This window comes from Myotis myotis, unplaced genomic scaffold (genome assembly GCF_014108235.1).
Source record: "Myotis myotis isolate mMyoMyo1 unplaced genomic scaffold, mMyoMyo1.p scaffold_m19_p_2, whole genome shotgun sequence".
Taxonomy (NCBI): Eukaryota; Metazoa; Chordata; class Mammalia; order Chiroptera; family Vespertilionidae; genus Myotis; species Myotis myotis.
The window spans coordinates 149,576,820-149,595,393 of NW_023416324.1; the positions used below are offsets into that span (position 1 = coordinate 149,576,820).

At 39.5% G+C, this 18,574-nt stretch overlaps 1 protein-coding gene across 1 annotated transcript in view; it reads left to right on the forward strand.

Moving 5' to 3' along the window:
• The first annotated feature begins 286 nt into the window (after positions 1 to 286).
• The window catches only part of TMPRSS7 (transmembrane serine protease 7), a 35,696-nt gene continuing 17,408 nt past the window's right edge, over positions 287 to 18,574 (forward strand). Inside the window, exons 1-8 of the mRNA XM_036348538.1 lie at positions 287 to 417; positions 3,181 to 3,248; positions 4,334 to 4,527; positions 5,468 to 5,506; positions 6,760 to 6,988; positions 8,221 to 8,351; positions 10,665 to 10,777; positions 14,636 to 14,742. Of these exons, the coding sequence (XP_036204431.1) occupies positions 325 to 417; positions 3,181 to 3,248; positions 4,334 to 4,527; positions 5,468 to 5,506; positions 6,760 to 6,988; positions 8,221 to 8,351; positions 10,665 to 10,777; positions 14,636 to 14,742 (974 nt within the window). The 5' untranslated portion in view covers positions 287 to 324. The remainder of the gene's footprint in view (positions 418 to 3,180; positions 3,249 to 4,333; positions 4,528 to 5,467; positions 5,507 to 6,759; positions 6,989 to 8,220; positions 8,352 to 10,664; positions 10,778 to 14,635; positions 14,743 to 18,574) is intronic.

Genomic DNA, 18,574 nt, shown 5'->3' on the forward strand with positions numbered 1-18,574 from the left:
ACAGTCCCCTAGCCTCCCCTACATCTTTTACCTTTTAATCTTGTTCTTAAGTACTTGTCAGAAGCTGATAGAGAGACTAGAGTATCCTAAGGGATATGGTGATTTACTGCTGATGGGAGAGATGTTATTAACTACATTTAGAACTCCCCAAGCTGCAGAACCAGTAGAATACATAGTTGCCTAAAATTAAATAATTTCAGGAGCCTGATACTGGCATAGATCAGGCAATGCCTCATTACCACACATATGGGAAAGCCCCCTACCTGCCCTTTCTCTTATCTTACAGGCAAGACAGAAAGCAAAGATGCTTTTTACTTTGTTGGAATGTTTCGCATCACCAATATTGAGTTTCTTCCTGAATACCGACAGAAGGAGTCCAGGGAATTTCTGTCAGTGACACGGACTGTACAACAAGTGGTGAGGTGATGGTGGGGGAGGGGGTGAGAGGCTGGGCATGGTGGGGTCAGAGGGTGAAAGGTAGAGTGGAAGGGTCCCAGTGTGCGGGATCGGCAGAGGAAATAATCAGGAAACATGGGATTTAGCTCACGTCAGCTGTAAGATAGAATTGCTTATTTGATAGAATTGCTTCTTTCTTTCTGCTGAAAGTAAAAGAAATGGCTCTATGAACTTCAGTTTCAGTTCTTCTCATCTGTGAAATAAAGGGATTGAACCAGGTGATCTTTAAAACATCTTTTTGTACTGACGTGACATGTGTGCTGATTGACTGTGATCAGCATACATTTATTTCAACTTCCATGCACTGACATCTCTTCACTTAAAAAGAACATTCTCATTAAAGAACTAATACATATTTATTATAACAATTTAGAAAAGTCCAAAAATGTAAAAGAGGTATAAAATAAGTATCTAAAAGTGTAAAGCATAAATTTAAAAAGTATAAATAAAATATGTAAAGTGTAAAACCCATAAAAGTATAAAAATACTTTAAAATCTTATTTAACATCACCAAAGATAGAGCCCTGCTTTATTCTGGACCACACAGACATAGGGGATAGCTCAATATTAAGGTGTTAATAGATATTCAGTCTTATAATCTGATCTTTAACTTTTACCATTAGGTTGTATTTTTCTAGGCAGGTAAATGTTCTTTAAAAAATAAGTTTTAACCCTAGCCAGTTTTTCTCAGTAGATAGAGCATCTGCCTGCAGACTGAAGGGTCCTGAGTTCAGTTCTGGTCAAGGGCATGTGCCCAGGCAGCCGATCAATGATTCTCTCATCGATGTTTCTCTCTCTCTCTCTCTCATTCTCTCTCTTCCTTCCTCTCTGAAATTAATAAAAAGATATATTTTTAAAAGAACAAAAGTAAATAAGTTTTAATACTACAAAGTTAGAAAATTCCTTTTTATTGGGTATTTAAGTTGTTTCCAGCTTTTGCCACTATTGATAATGCTACAATAAATTATTTACATTACTTGTCTGTATCTCTAATTACTTCCTTGGGTGATTTTCTAAAATTATTACTGGTTAAATAGAAAAATATTGATTCATCAATCTTGGTACATAGTATTAACTAGAAAGTTTCTGCCAAATTGTGTCTGCATATTAATGGCAATGGTGGCCTGCACAGTGGTGACTCCACTACACTTTGGTGTAGACTATTCTACATACACTGTAGACTGAGGAAGAGCTGCGAGAGTGAGCAAGCAAAACCAAGAATAGGCGCAGTGGCTCTTGTTTATTGAGGGCTTTCTGTATACTGGGTATGTGCTAAACACTTTATTTTTTTAATATATATTCTTTTATTGATTTCAGAAAGGAAGGGAGAGAGAGAGAAAGATAGAAATATCAATGATGAGAGAGAATCATTGATTGGCTGTCTCCTGCATTCCCCACACTGGGGATAGAGCCTGCAACCTGGGCATGTGCCCTTGACCGGAAATTAACCCTGATCTCAGGTTTATAGGTCGATACGCAACCAATGAGCCACGCCGGCCTTTATTTTTAATATTTATCAATTATTCCTCAAATTATCCCAAAGAGGTAGGCATTTTGACAACCATTTTACAGACTGGAAGAAAGAAAAAAAGAAAGGAAGGAGAAAAGGAGAGGTGGGAGAGAAAAGCACAATGGAGGCTCAGCAGGTATAGGTAACGTGTTCTGTGTTGCGTAGTGAATTTAAACATCACAGCTCATATTCTCCCCCACTATACTATATTATTTCTAAGGTGATTCCCCAGCCCACTCCCCCTTCTGGGCAATTAGGTGGGTAAATTGTTGCTACTGTGTAGAAAGGGGAATTCAAGAGAAGATGTGACAAATGAGCCAGTTTGGTTTTAGAAATGCTAAGTAGGGAGAAAAAAGATAAATTGATTGAAATGTCTCTCTTTTGAGATGCAATTAATGGAGTTTTAAAAGGGCTGGGTGTTTCCCTAGAGACTGGTGAGTTGGGAAAGGGGTGGTTGTCCTGGTTGTGGGCACCACTCGCCCCCTAGTGGCTAATATAGCAACATGTCCTTAAGAATTTAATTTTTCTATGCCATTTAATTAATAGAAAAGAGGTTGGGTCAAGCACTTTTAAAATGTGCTTAAGGGCATTTGATTTATTAATTGTGGAGCAAATTAAATTTAGGCAGAACACAGAAGTTAAGTTTGATTAAGGTGAATAAAGACAGAAATAAATGAAGGTAACAAATTATTCTTCAGAGAAAGCAGAATGAAGGTTAAAAAACCCAAGACTGCTACAGGAAGTAAAAATTTATTTGAATTCAAGGAATAGCCCTGGCCTGTATTGTTCAGTGGTTAGAGCATCAGCCTGCACACCAAAGGGTCTTGGGTTTGATTCCCGGTCAAGGACATGTACCTGGATTGCAGATTTTATCCCTGGCCTGGCTGGAGCACATGCAGGAGGCAACCAATTGATGTGTCTCTCTCATACCAATGTTTCTCCACGCCCCCCCCTCTACCCTCCCTCCCTGCCTCCCTTCTACTCTCTCTAAAAAATAAGTAAATAAATAAATGGGAAAAAATCCTCTGGTGAGGATTAACTACCCTCTCCCCCCACACCCCCCCAAAAAAAGAAATGCAAGGAATACTGTCTGGGTTTGGAGTTAGAGGCCTTCATTTGAGTCTTGTTTATCTCCTTGGTAGCTAATCAGAGCTTGGTACTGTGAGAGGAAGCCAGAGTGAAAGACTTCAGAGACCTCGGTTTTTCTTTTTCAGGTAAACCTGGTTTACACAACATCCGCCTTCTCCAAATTTTACAAGCAGTCTGTCATTGCAGATGTCAGGTATTGGGGGGTCCCTTGCTTTGGGATTTCTGTGTTCACTGCTGTAAATTCCTCTCAAAGCCCTGAAAAGGCCAAGGTATCACCATTCTCTAGTAACTTCTTAGGGGCAGTTGTGGATTAATCCCCTTTTAGCACAATAGTGACCCAATTCTTTGCTATGCTCTCTTGCTGAGTTTTTCTTTTTATCTACCAAAGCCTGCCTTCTCCCCATAGCTGGGATCCAGGACCCTGTACTAATGCCAGTGGGCAAAATGGCCATTAACATGGCTGCTATATTGGGTCGGGGCAAAAACAAAACACAGACCAGTATTTCTCAAAATATGTTTAGTAAAAACTGATCACTGGAGGTCTCTTGAGAAAAAAAAGTATTCCATGGCCAAATCATTTTTAGGAAAAATCACGTGCCCTGTACTGTATCCCACCTTCCCCCATGCCCAATACATCTACAGATTCACAATCCATTTTGGTATTAAAGTCTTAGAATAAAGCAATTTGTTTTCTTTCCTTCACTTTTATTACCCAAATTATGTACTACAGAACATTATCTTGTGTGGCTTTTCCCCCCCATAAATCATGATAATATTTGAGCAGTTAGCAGTGCCTTCTCCAGGGTCAGACTGAAACCAAAATGGGGTGGATTCCTGGTTTTGCCACTTCCTAGCTGTGTGGTTTTGAGTTGTAGTTGGTTTTAATTTTCTCATCTGTAAAACTGGAATAATAACCAACCTTTCTGATATAATTAAATGGGATAAAGCAGATTTAGCACTGTGTATGGACACCATGAGGTATGAAAAACTGTAACTTGCTATTTGCATTAGCAGTGAATACTGATTGACAGCCACAGAAATAGTGTGTTCTCACTAATGGTTCTAGATCTGAACCCAACACAAGAATACCCATACCATGATGCTGTCCCTTTCCAGTCCCTGTACTAGGAGGTGATGAATTCCTAAAGAAGGAAGTCACGCTCAGTTGAAAGTTGTGCTCACAGGCCTTACCTTGAAATTACCAGTTGGGCCACTGGCTTCCTGTAAAAGTCTCCTTCCTAAGAGGTATCTCTGAACATCTTTCTCCGTTCTCTACAGCAGTAACAACAAAGGTGGCCTCCTGGTCCACTTTTGGATTGTGTTTGTCATGCCACATGCCAAGGGCCATATCTTCTGTGAGGACTGTGTGGCCGCCATCCTGAAGGACTCCATCCAGACGAGCATCATAAACCGGACCTCTGTGGGAAGCTTGCAGGGTCTGGCTGTGGACATGGACTCCGTGGTCCTAAATGGTGATTGTTGGGTAATTCTCCTTTAAGCATTCCTTCCCGCAGCACTCCTGATACTGTCAGTATTGCAGTCTCCGTGGTAATGAAGTATTCTCTCGGCAGTCCCAGTGGAGCAGGATTAGTTGAAGATATGGGAGCTATGTTGATAAAGGAAGTTACTGAAGTTTACATACATTGATTGGGCAATTGAACTGGGGACAAAATATACATGAAATTGAATTTATTAAAATGCACCCCTCCCTATACTTGATTTGGTTTATTCAAACTAAGGCTCCAAGGCACAAAGTCCTGCAGAAGGAAAATTTTTCTGAGCTTTGTCTTGTCTCTTTCCTCATCCAGACAGAACTGAACCTATATTACATAGTGCTGCCCAGTGCTCCAAACGGCCTGTCCCATAGCCTTGTCAAATGTAAATTCCATCATTTGTCTTGACAGTATAATGGTTTAATTTTTGCATAATACAAAATTTATGCAGCTTTTTCTTTTGATTTCAATTATATATATGCTAGGCAGATAGTAGGAAGCTGATACACATTTGTTAAATGAATGAAAATTCTGTACCACATATACTATTTCAGATATAATTAATATGACTAATTATTATTATATTTGTTGTTTCCTTTTTTACCTTTAAAAATGTTTAAAGCTTGTTACTATGGATGACTTCAAGCATACAAAAGGAAAGAGAATAGAAAAATGAACTCTAGTATACCCTTACCTTTACTCAGTTCCAAAGACCATCAGCTCACATCTGTCCTATTTGGTCTGTAAATACCTAAACAACCTCCCTTCCCCTCACTGGATTATTATAAAACAAACCCCAGATATGTTGGATTGCTTTTAAAGGACTGAAAATATTTTTTTCTAGGCAAAATTCTAACAGGATGAAATGACAAGATTGATGGTCTTTTTTCTATGTGTGTTTGTTTGTTTTTCAATGCAGCTGGGCTTCGGTCAGATTACTCTTCAACCATAGGACCTGGTAAATTATGTCATGTGGCTTCTTCCCTCCCTCTACCCTATCCTCTACCCGCCACTGCCTCCAAATCGGTATCTTTTGGGCTGTAGTTTTCCTTTTCAATTGATGGTATTTGTGAGTGCTCTTTCAGTTACAAGTGACAGAAATATACTCAAACTGGTTTACGCGTAAAAGAAATTTGATTGACTCATATGAATGGGGCTCCTCTGGGGTGGGGGTGGGGGTGGGGGGGAAGGCTTCAGGTTCGGTTGGGCCAGGTTATAAGACAACATATCATCAGGATTCTGCTGTTGGTGCTCTTGTCCCAGCATTAAGAAGGGTTCAGGAATCGGGAGAAGGTTGTGGGCAGATGTTAAATAACAGTCCAGAGACTAATAAAGAGTCTGGAGACGAGATATAATTTTGTAAGGCATTTGGGGGTCAGAGGAGCTTAGCTAAAGGAGCTAAGTTCTAAGGTCTTAAGTCTAAGGCCTTAGGTTCTCCTCATCCCCAGGACCCCATACTTTTTATTAACACAACTTGTCCTGAGGCAAGGCAGAGATATACACTTCAAAGGGTCAGGGTTTGGTACAGAGTCCATTGTCAGAATGGGGGAATTAGCCTACAGCTGTTCAGGTGTTTGGCCAGTAGGAGGCAATAACATGTAGATTAAGATGCCTTTTAGCTGTCTGGCAGACAAGAAATCAATTTAATGTATCCTATTCAGGTTTGGGGAAATGCCTTCAGCCATTCCCAGATCAGCCCTGCTGTCATGCTGGAATTGGTCTCTGGCACTCTGCATCTCTGCTTTCCTCTGTTGAGGCCCCATCAACTGTATTTGTCCAATGTGGTGGCATAAATGGCCACCTGCAGATCCAGGCTTATAATTTATCAGTTTAGTAACCATGGTGGGAAATAAACCCGCATAGATTTCCTGATAGTCCCTGCAGAAGTGCTGGGACTGGGTCTCATTATCTCTGGTTGGCTGACATGCCCACTCCTGACGCAGCTTATCTGACTCTCTGATTGGCCAGTCTGAGTCACGTGCCCACCTCTGCACCTAGGGGTGAGATTAACCCCAACCAAACCATATAGACATGATAAGGACAGTTTCTCAAAGTGAAGTCCAGGTGCTGTGATCAGGAGAGAGGGGAGTGGACTTCAGACTGGCAAAGGCAGCAGATGGCCTTCATGGGACCTCTTCTGCTCTTTACTCTTCTAACAAGATTTCTAGAAAAGTCATTCCTAAAAACAACACAAGAGCGCTGTCTCCACAGAAAAAGGCTGCTCTCAGTACTTGTATGCAGATCATCTGTCCGTTCGCTACCCTCTGGAGATTTCTGCAACCTCCGGGAGGCTCATGTGCCACTTCAAGCTGGTGGCCATCGTGGGCTACCTGATTCGCCTGTCGATAGAGTCCGTCCAGATCGAAGCCGACAACTGCGTCACCGACTCCCTGACCATTTACGACTCCCTCTTGCCCATCCGGAGCACCGTCCTGTACAGGTATCAGGCAGGCACTCTGGTTGTGGGTGAAAAGGCTTTTCGTACAATGTCTCTCTTTCGTAGCACCTGGGTTCCCCTTGGGTTTTTTGTGAGCCGCTTCTGCATATACTCAGGTCAATGACTGACCCATGCTCTGAATTAGCCTCTCAGATACAATGTTTATTTTTCTTTTGTAGCATAAGAGAGTCGAAATCAGTATAGCAGGACCTTCAGCCAATATTTCTGAAATCTACCAGATTTTTAAAAATTTTTTACTTTGATTGCAATCATAGTGAAGTACACTATTTCAGTAAAGTATGAGAATAAGTATTCTGTGATGATTGTATAACATCAATAAAACAAGCAAATGTTGTTCCTTATTTTAAAATAATACAATGTTCATTGTGAAAGTGAGGTCAGAGAAAACAATGTCAACTATTTCACAAGTGCCTATTACCCAGAACAAATATCTGTTGTATTTTTGCATAAATCTTTTCATTTACACACATATATATTTTTTGCTTTATGAGTGCTTAGTATTTTGTTAACCTAATGTCAGTTGGCCTTTAGTCAGCATTATTATTTGTACTTCACTGTGCTAAAAATGTACATGAATTATTTTACTTTGAATAGTATTAACCTATCTATGCAACAGTGTTTTCTGTATGTATTTATTTTTTTTTTGTATTTCTGGGATGCATGTGTGTGTCAAAAGTCCATACAGTATATAGAGATATGCAAGGAATGGTAAAATTGTCGCTGGCTCTCACTCCTCAATCATTGTTGTTGAGTTTTTTTCATCCTTCCAGACATATCTAGTTATTTTCTTATTTAAGCCTCACCACAGTGCTGTGAGGAGTAAACCATTATTACTCCTTCCATTCGAGGTAGTGGACGTGGCGTTTATGATGACTTAGTACCTGATTGCCCACAGTTTTTCAGCCAGTTAAGTGATGGACCTGAGTTTTGAACCTGGTTTTGTTAGCCACGAAGTACCCCTTTCTACCTTGTTTGCCCTCAAGGAGGGTCCAGTGATGGCCATCCAGAGGGATTCTCTGGCAGTCTTCTGTTTCTGTGTCAGCTCCTTTCCATGTGTTGTGCCCTGTAGCCACTAGGGGATGAAGACCTGGCTGGTGGAGTTTGATGAACAAGAACTGTGTGGCTGGCCCAGACGATGTATGGAATTAGTGTTGGATGTAGGCCCACTCCTCAGTAACCTGCTGTTCACGTATTGTTTTGTTATCTGGTTTCAGAATGTGTGAACCTACAAGAACATTAATGTCATTTGTTTCTACAAATAATCTCATGTTGGTGACATTTAAATCTCCTCAGATACGGAGGCTATCAGGAATCCGGGCATATTTTGAAGTCATTCCAGAACAAAGTAAGTCTCCCGCCCCCCGAAGTCACCTGTAGAAATATTTGTTACGATGCTCCTGTCTGGTCTCTCCTGAGGCTGTATTATAACACTAGTTGTGTAGGTCAGGGACACTGACTCAGGGCCCAGTCAGAACATAAATATCGTATCACTTATTCTAGTAGAGAAAATTTAACTTAAAGAACTGGTAACTCAATAGAAAGGTGTTAACTAGGTAACTCAAAAGGCAAAAAGAAAACTGAGTTTTCTTTGTATCATGTAGAAAGCAACACATGTAAGAAGCAACTGGGGGAATAGAGCTTGGAGGAGGGATTTGTGAAATGAAACTCTGAGGAAGGGTGGCTGCTCAGCTGGTGCTGGTGTTTCTGAGTTCAGAGGCAGATATTCATGGACCTGGAACCCAGACCTCTAAGGAGGGGGTGCCAGACAGCGGAGGCTGGTATCTTTGCAGGAGATTCAATAAAGTGGACGGTAGAGAAACTGCTAACAGGATTCAGCTCTGTACAGGAACGAAGTGTTACCTGCGGGGGTGAAGAAGTGTCCTTTGGGTGACCCTCCCAGGAATAAGAGGAGGAAGTCTGATTCTTCCTCCTCCAGCCTTCTAGTTTCCAGTTGGCACCCCCATTGGCAGAGCCTATCAGGGAGCCAGGTAGTAAAGAAAGTACATGGTTTGCAGAGTCCCAGCCTGGCACTGCAGGACAGAGAAGGGTCAGTATGGAGCTGGTAGGCTAGTAACTAGTACACTAGTCTGTCTTTTGTGATGTCTCATTTATAGTCATACTTGCGAATGCCATCCCAGAAAGTGCCCGTGAAGCAAAAACCTTAAGGATTTAGTGGGTTTTACTAGGCAACAGTGAGCAAAAATGACCCCCCTCATTCTTCTCTTTTGGACTTGGGTTAATGAAGTAAAGCAAAACAATAAGAAACTCTAGTCTCTTTGTGATGTGTGTTGCAACTGATCGAATCTTACAGGTCATGTCTTGGTAACTTTTTAAAATAATTTATCTTTATTGTTGAAAGTATTACAGATGTTCCCCCTCTTCTCCTTGGTAACTTCTTTATGAGCATCACTAAAGCCAAAGGGATCAGAATGGGAGATAAGGGGGAGGAGGGAAGAGGATTTGGCTTACATAGATAGTGATAGCTGTAGTTTCATCTACATTTTAAGGCTTTGGCTTATTTTGGTAGTTTTTCTGCTTCAAATTATTACAAAACTAAATGTAAAATGGATTTATTGGACTAGATATTTGAGATATTATTGGGTTGAAAATTATCTCTAACTTCAAAGGTTAAGAATGTGATTATCTCAGAAACATTGTAATGGACTTTGTCTATTCACTCAACAAATAGTTATATCTTTATATGCCAGGAATGGCTGTAGGTGTTAGGGAAATAGCAGTAAACAAAATAGAGGTAAATCAATACTCTCAAGAAGCTTACATTCTAGGAGAAGGGTTACCATATCAGCAAGAATAGACATTTAGATTGTCTTAAACAGAACATGTTATGTAAACTAGGTATATTTCAACAACAAGGATGCACTTAGTTGAACAAAAGAAGTTCAGAGCTTTTAAAAATTTATTTAAACTGTGAGTTTTTTAAAAAATATATATTTTTATTAATTTCAGAGAGAAAGGGGGAGAGAGAGAGAGACTTCAATGATGAGAGAAAATCATTGATTGGATGCATCCTGCACACCACTCACTGGGGATCAAGCCTGCAACCCTGGCATGTGCCCAGACCATACCTGATGGGGTATCGAACTGTGACCTCCTGGTTCATAGGTCTATGCTCAACCACTAAACCATGCTGGCCAGGCTTAACTGTATTTTTTATGAAGTAATAGCATCCTGCAAATGTGTAACCAAAATACATTATTTGAAAACAAATATAGAATTTGAACAAACAGTTTAGCTATACCTATGTAGGGTACTATTTCTTTTCTTTAATATATTTTATTGATTTTTTTTACAGAGAGGAAGGGAGAGGGATAGAGAGTTAGAAACATCGATGAGAGAGAAACATCGATCAGCTGCCTCCTGCACACCCGCTACTGGGGATGTGCCCCGGCAACCAAGGTGCATGCCCTTGACCAGAATCGAACCTGGAACCCTTCAGTCTGCAGGCTGATGCTCTATTCACTAAGCCAAACTAGTTAGGGCAGGGTACTATTTCTTTTGTAAAAACTTAGTTTAAATTCATATATACATGCTTGTTGATTAAGAAGCTGTGCATTTATAGTGAAAGAAATATATGTAGTGTCAGTCCCATAATGTCACAACTGCAAATCATTGTGTGTTACTGAATTTTTTCTTCCAGGGTGTGAAAACACAGTGTTGGTCAAAGAAATCACTGGCTTTGAAGGGAAAATTTCAAGTCCGTATTACCCAAGCTACTATCCTCCGAAATGCAAGTGTACCTGGAAATTTCAGGTAGCCTAGTTTTATCACTACCTTAAAAAATATTGTTATACTACTTTTAGTAGCAATTTATTTTTGAATTAAATTACCTCTATTATAAAATTTAATTACAAAAAAGTATTAGCTAGTTTTATAACACATAAATATTTTTGAAATTCTAGAACATGAAAGTTTTTGCAACTTCAACCCTCTGCCTACAAATTAACTGCCCTTTGCAGGCTGGGGCTTATTTTCCCATTTATTATTTTGTCTGTTTGTATTAAAAATGCAAAGACATTATTATGGGATCAAAGAATTTACTCTTTTATTATGACAGAGCTCATTTGTTAATTTTTAATTACTTCACCATTGGAATAATAATAGGAATAATAAATAAATAATACATTGGATTAGGCAATATATATTTCAGTTGTATAAGCAAACCATAATGTAAATTTATAGAATCCCAGAGGCCCAGTGCACGAAATTTGTGTGTGGTTACGGTCCCTAGGCCTGGCCTGCAATCAGGGCCATCTTCCCCAGCTGCCCACAGCCAGCTCTGCCCCCTGCCGCCACCCACCCCTGGTTCCCCATTCACCATCGGGTGATTGGTGCCTGACATAATGACTGGTCCAGCCGTTGTTCTGGTCGTTCTGCTGTTAGGGTCAATTTGCATATTACTCTTTTATTATATAAGATAGAGGCCTGGTGTACAGGTGGGGGCCAGATGGCCTGCACTGAAGGGGACCCCGGATCGGGGTGGGGGGAATCCCAAATGGGGGGCGGGGCCAGCCTGGCCGAGGGGCCGCAGGTGGTTTTCAGGCCAGCCATGCCCCTGACTTTGTCAGAAACGATGTCTGGAAGACGTCTGGAAGACGTCTGGTATATCCGGTCTAATTAGCATATTACCCTTTTATTAGTATAGATGTACATCTCCTATTGGTGTTAGACAGGGTGTTCCTGCTTTTTTTTTTTTTTTTTTAATCTTAGTCTGTAAACTATTTTTCTTTCTCCAACTGTAATATCATGTGGAGGGAGGTAGGGCAAAATGTCATCTTTGCTCTTTCAGTATATATGTATAAAATCATTATAGTGTGACATAGCAATTAGATGTAAGCAGCAAGCAATATACAGTTTGCATTCATTCAATATGTCATTGCTAAAGGCCAACTACATGTTAGGCAGTATGCTAAACACTGGGATCCATAAAAGTACACACACACACACACACACACACACACACACAAACTCTGTTCTCATGGAGTTTACCATACAGTAGGGGAGATAGGCAACAAACGAGCAATTGAAATACATATACAGTGTGTTATATGGATGTACAGTGCTATGGAGAACATTAAAGCAGGGAAGGGGGCTGTAGCTGAGAGAGTGGTGGTTAGCTGGGGGAGGAAGTCAAGAATTAGCTATCTTGCCCTGACTGGTTTGGCTCAGTGGATAGAGTGTCGGCCTGCGGACTCAAGGGTCCCAGGTTCAATTCCAGTCAAGGGCATGTACCTTGGTTGCGAGCACATCCCCAGTAGGGGGCATGCAGGAGGCAGCTGATCGATGTTTCTAACTCTCTATCCCTCTCACTTCCTCTCTTTAAAAAATCAATAAAATATATTAAAAAAAAAGAATTAGCTATCTTAAGTAAGATAGTCAGAGTAAACCTCACTGACAAGGGAACATTTGCACAGAAATAAAACCTGAAAGACATGCGGGAACTAACCTTGTGCATACCTAGGCAAAGAGTGCTACAGGCAAAGGGAACAGCTGAGGCAAAGGCCTTGAGGCAGGAGCATGCTGGCTGCATATTATTTGTGCAAGTCAGTTAAATATTTATTAAATTTATAATTTAGTAATATTTATAAAATGTATACTTTTATCATACTTAAATCTGTACTTAGTGGTAATTTCCTGATGGCATGCATCCTTAAATTATTTTTATTGTCATCTCGAACATTTACAAAATAATTAAAACATTAAGATGCTGGACTCTTGCTCACTGCCAGAGTCTTAAGGCCTCAGGGCTGCAGAATCTTAGAGCCTCAGATGACTATCAAGTCTGAAGATTGGGGAGAGAATGAGGGCAAGAGAAGATGAAAGGAGGGGATGGAAAAGGAAAAGGGAAAGACAGAAGGAAAAATATATTATGATCTTACTTATGTTCAGAATCTAAAAAAATAAACTGAACTCACAGATATAGACAAGAGATTGGTGGTTACTAGATGTGGGAGTTCGGCAAAATGAGTGGAGGTGGTCAAAATGCACAAACTTCCAGTTATAAAATAAACAATTCATAGGGATGTAATGTACAGCATGACTATAGGTAAAAATAATATAGTTAATTATACTGTATTGTACATTTGCAAGTTGCTAAGAGAATAGACCTTAAAAGTTCTTATTAAAATAAAATCATTTTAACTATATGGTGATGGATTTTTGACTAGACTTACTATGGTCAGCATTTGCAATATATGCAAATGTCAAATCATTCTGTTATACACCTGAAACTCATATAATGTTTATGTTAATATATCTCAATACAACAACAACAAAAAAGATAGACTAGGATTGAATCACAAAGTATTACTACAAACTTAATTGTACAATATGTTGTTTTCAAAAGACAAAATGAATAAAAAGTGATTTAATAAAGCTGAAAATAAATGATGAGCAATATCATATTAGGCAAATGTAAACAGAAAGAAAGCATGGAACACAACCTTAGTGCCAGCCAATGATGAAATCAGGGCAACAACCTTCAGTGAAAAAAGGAAGGCAACCTATAATTACAAAGAGGGCAGTCCACAGTGAAGATATAATTATGACAATTGTTTATACACCAAGGATATAGCATGAATACTTATAGATCAAAATCTATAGGAAATATGAAGAAGAAGAAACAATGCTTAAATAAGAGATGTTAATTTCTTTCTCTTGGATCATAACAGATAGTGGGAAATAAAAAATTAGGTTAAGAAAGGTATTAAACCATAGAAATAATGAGGATATTATACACACAAACACACGTGAACACACAGAGAGAGAAATTACCTTCTTTTTAAAATGATCTTGGAGCATTCATAAATATGATCACAACAATCCTTAATAAATTAAAAAATTAAAAGAAGTATAGGCAATAAATAATCTTTTATGTAATTAAGATAGAATTAGAGAACTTAAAAATGGATAAACCAAAATTCTACTCCTTGCAAATGAAAGAAGTCGCAAATAATTCTTGGTTCAAATGAAAATTAAAACTAAAATTGTGGCATATTAGGCATAATGTATATGCATGTCACACAATGCCATAAAAAGTTGTGTGTGTGTGTGCGCACATGCATACACACTCATATGTACTTGTACTATATAGGCAGCTCCCTCTCTTGTGTAGTCTCTTCTGTGAAGATCTAGGGGTGACTCAGTAACTGCCTTTAGGAATAACCAGGTTTCATGTGAAGAGGATGCTGACTCACTTCTCCTTTATCTAAAGAGTCTGAGTAGTGCTTTACGTAAACTATGTCATTTTTATCACTGAAAGAGGACAATGTCTACACTCATTAATAAGTGGGTGTTTTCAAAGCTAGGCTCATTTAGTGGGAGGAAACTGAAACCTACATATGATCTAATATCACTTAGCTCACTCAAAGTGGGACCTACTAGCTGCTCCCTGAGCATGGGGCTGCCCACTTTCCTCTCCATCGTGTTCTCCTCATCCGAGTTTGCTCAGAGTTAGTGGTCTACCCCACCACAGGCCACAGGGCACAAAGAATAAAATGGCCTTAAAACAGCAAGCCAAGGAAATGGGTTCTGAGTAAGACAATCTTAGCCTGAAATATGTCCTTAATTGAATAATATATATATTTTTTTACCTATGCTTGCTTTTCACAGACTCCTGTATCAACTCTTGGCATAGCACTGAAATTCCATAACTATTCAATAACCAAGAAGAGTGTGAAAGGCTGTGACCACGGATGGTGGGAAATTAATGAGCACATGTAAGTGGTTTCCATGTGTGAGGAATCCGATGAAGGGCCCTGCTCAGAGGTTCAAAGCCTTGGTTTTCTTGTCCTCAAAGAGTATACTTTACTATTTACTGATAGGGAAACTGAGGAATACAGGAGTTAATAGCTGCTCAAGGCCACTCAGCTCTTAAGTGATTAAGACAGGATTCAAATCAGGAGCTTTATGGCTCCTAAGTCCTTGCTCTATGCTGCTGGGCTGTGAATGTGCACACTACACTTTACAAAAATAGTTTGGCAGATAAAGTCTTTCAAACTATGGAGTCATGGAGGAAAATAATAAATAGGAGTCCTGGTGGTATAAAAGTTAGAAACCCTTAGCCAATTCTGTGCAGTACAAGAGGCCCAATTGGCCTGGTTATATCCTGAGTCTGGGACATGGGTTGAGGTTGATCAGAGAAAGGCTGAGAGAAATCTAGGTGCCTGCGCATCCCAAACCAACATAGTAGGTCCTCATTCTCATTCTTAGTTTGTCCTTTCCTTGTTGTTATTATTTATTTGCTCCTAAAGTTATAATAGGTCTTGTATTTTAAACTGTAGGATGCCCTGTCTTGGCAGCAGAATGGCTTCTCTGTTTACTTTGTGATAAGAATCCTTTTATCCTTTTGAAGGTAGCCTAAGGGATTTTTCTTGCTAATTCTTTGTTCATTGTTATTCCATGAACGAATCCATATATATATATATATATATTATACTATATATATTACTGACTTTTAGAGAGAGAGGAAGGGAGAGGGAGAAAGAGAAACATTGACATGAGAGTGGAACATTGATCGGCTGCCTCCTGCACACCCCCTACTTGGGACCAAGCTAGCAAAGCAGGCATGTGCCCTGCAGGAATTGAACCAGAAATCGTTAGGTATATGGGAAGACGTCCAACCAATGAGCCACAACAACCAGGGCAAAACCTTTCCTTTCATAAGGATTTTCCTGAACAACCACTTTTACTTTCTTGAGACTTTTAAGATTTCTTGCTAAATAGTCATTCGTCCTGTCATCATTGGAACAGATTCTACCTGATTTAAAGCATTCTTGGCTCCATTATTAAGATGTGCTTGTACTCCTTTGGGAGTGTCTTTGAATTGAGGATCTATTATAGCACAAGCAGAAGACCTGGGCTCAAATTCCAGCTCTGTCTTTTAGTAGGGTGATTAACTAGGAAACGTTATTTAACCTCTTTGACCTTCAGTTTATAAAAATGAGATAATAATTCCTAGTTAATAAGGTGTTTTAAAGGGTAAACATTCAATGAAATAATGCATATTACACACCAAAAAATTATCTATTTTTATGATTCATAAGATTGTGTTTGAAATGACATTGAATGGACAAATATTATAGAATGTGTTCCAAGGCTTTAAGGATACTGCATTTTAGTATTCTAATTGATGTCTATAAAACAAATCTGTAGATAGATATCTCTTGTAAAGTTGTATTCCTAAAATAGAGCCGTTTTGAAAATGAGATACTCCCCCCAACCAAGTAGCAATTCCTACCACCCCAATTTCCATATGTGTGGAATCCAATGGAAGGCCTTACCCAGAGGAAAGGTTGGCCTAACCCAAATATGTTGCTGTTAAAGTCTGAGGGGAGACATTACTAGGAAAGCCTTCTGGCCTAAGTACTTTCCCTGAAGGGCCAGCTCTTCACTTTGTCCTGTGGGCTGGCTAAGATCCTATCACATTATCTTAATGCAGCTGAACCCTGGGATTCAAAATGCCAGCTCTTCCCATTATCAGTCCTTTTCATCTCCAAAGGAAAGGCTCTAATTAAACTAATTTCTGATGGCTTGCTGAGGGTAGCCTAGGGGTGTTGGATTTGTCATGGGAAGGAGGAAAAGGTAATTCTGACACCAGAAAGCCTACAGATCTTGAGTTGAGAGAGCATAGGAATGGGTGTGTATGCTCAGGGCAGCTTGAATGCAGTAGATGAACCCTGAGAAAATGGAAGACCTTCCTACAAAAAGCAGAGTTCCTGCGGGGAAGGCTGTTGCTGTGCTGAAAGTGCCAGGGTTTAATATCAGGCAGAGTTGTGTCTAAATCCTGCTTCCACTCGCTTGCCATATAAACTTTAACCCATTACTTCACCTCCTTACATCTCAGTTTTCTTACCCATTATATGCCTGTACATGTAAACTCAATTTTGCTGAGTTTCTCCAACCTTTTATTTTTTAAAAAAAATTTTGTTTCATTAGCCACTGACATGACTCATTACTGACTGTTCCTCTCTAAACTTTACCCCAAGCATGTATTCAAAGATACTTTTCCTCCTGACTTCTGAATATTTGAGTGAGGCTCATCTTTGCAAGAAAAGCCTAGTATATGTTAATAGAGAACATATATAAAATCACTATGACACAGATAACAATCATCATGTTTTCAGAACACAGTTTGTATTCTTTTTTAAAAATTTAATTTTTAAATTACAGTTAACATTCAATATTATGCTGTATTAGTTTCAGGTGTACACCATAGTGGTTAGACAATCATATATTTTACCAAGTGTTCCCCCTGATATTTCAAGTACCCACCTGGCAGCACACATGGTTATTACAGTATTATTGACTGTATTCCCTATGCTGTACTTTCCATCCTTTTGATTATTTTGTAACTATCAATTTGTACTTCTTAATCCCTTCACCTTTTTCACCTAGTCCCCCAACCCCTACCCTTCCTCTCTGGTAACCATTAATCTATTGTCTGTATCTATGGATCTATTTCTATTTTGTTTGTTCATTTATTTTGTTCTTTAGATTCCACATATAAGTTTGTATTCTAATCCCAAGATGATCAACTAGAATAGTCTCTGGCCTCAAAAGCTTCACTTGGCTTTCAGATGCTTCTCAGACACTGGCTTCCACTTGGCCAGGTGGCCACGGCAGCTGTTATCTCTTCCTCTTATCACAGAAGCTGGTTTGTTAGTCCATCAAGTCCTGAACATCAGCCAATTGCAAAAGTTTCTTTCTGAAATGCACATGAATGCTTTCCTCATTCAAATGTTGAAATCATAGGTTAACTCTCTGCCCCTCCCACTGAATACCTGTGTGTGGTCCTGGAACACACGGTGCTTCCCAAGTGCTTTGGGGACCTGGAGTGATTGACAGTCACAGATTCCGGTGGGAGACATTCCCCCTCAAGCCTTGTGTCTTCTATTTCCTTTTGAGACCCTGCAGGTTTCACCCTGGGAAGAGCCTTACCTACACAGGGCAAAGGCCTAACTTATCGTGGGCCCCTGTGTAATAAGACTTCATGTTTCACTAACCACAGGGCTCGTATAATAGGAATTACTAACAGGAGGGACATTGTCTATTAGGTGATGACAAGTAAGAAAAATTGAGATAGAGAAATATTGTAGATAGACATTACTCCTTCGAAATTTTGCCAAAGACAAGCTCTGAAGTGTGCATCTGATTTCAATTTAGTTTGAAACGATATTGTTCTCTTTTGCTTTAAGTGTTGCTGGGGTTCTTTGTATATTTTCAATCTGAGCTCATGTATTCCACTCTGCTCTATTGAGAGGTTTGTAGACAGAAGCAGGCAATATTGCACAGTGATTTACACAACAAAATGAGTGGGGACCAGGAGAATGAAACCCATATTTCTTCTGAGTCTAAGTGTTGGCGAGGAAAGCAAGGGGCAAGGTAACAGACAGGCTGTGGTACTGCTCTTGTTTTGTTTAGCAGAGGACAACATCTAGGGGGCAGACGTTACTCAATCACAGACACTTAGCTTAGAAAGGATAACTATCAGCTCCACCCTAAGAAATGCTTATAAAAAAAAAAAAAAGAAATGCTAACCAAGCTCAAGTG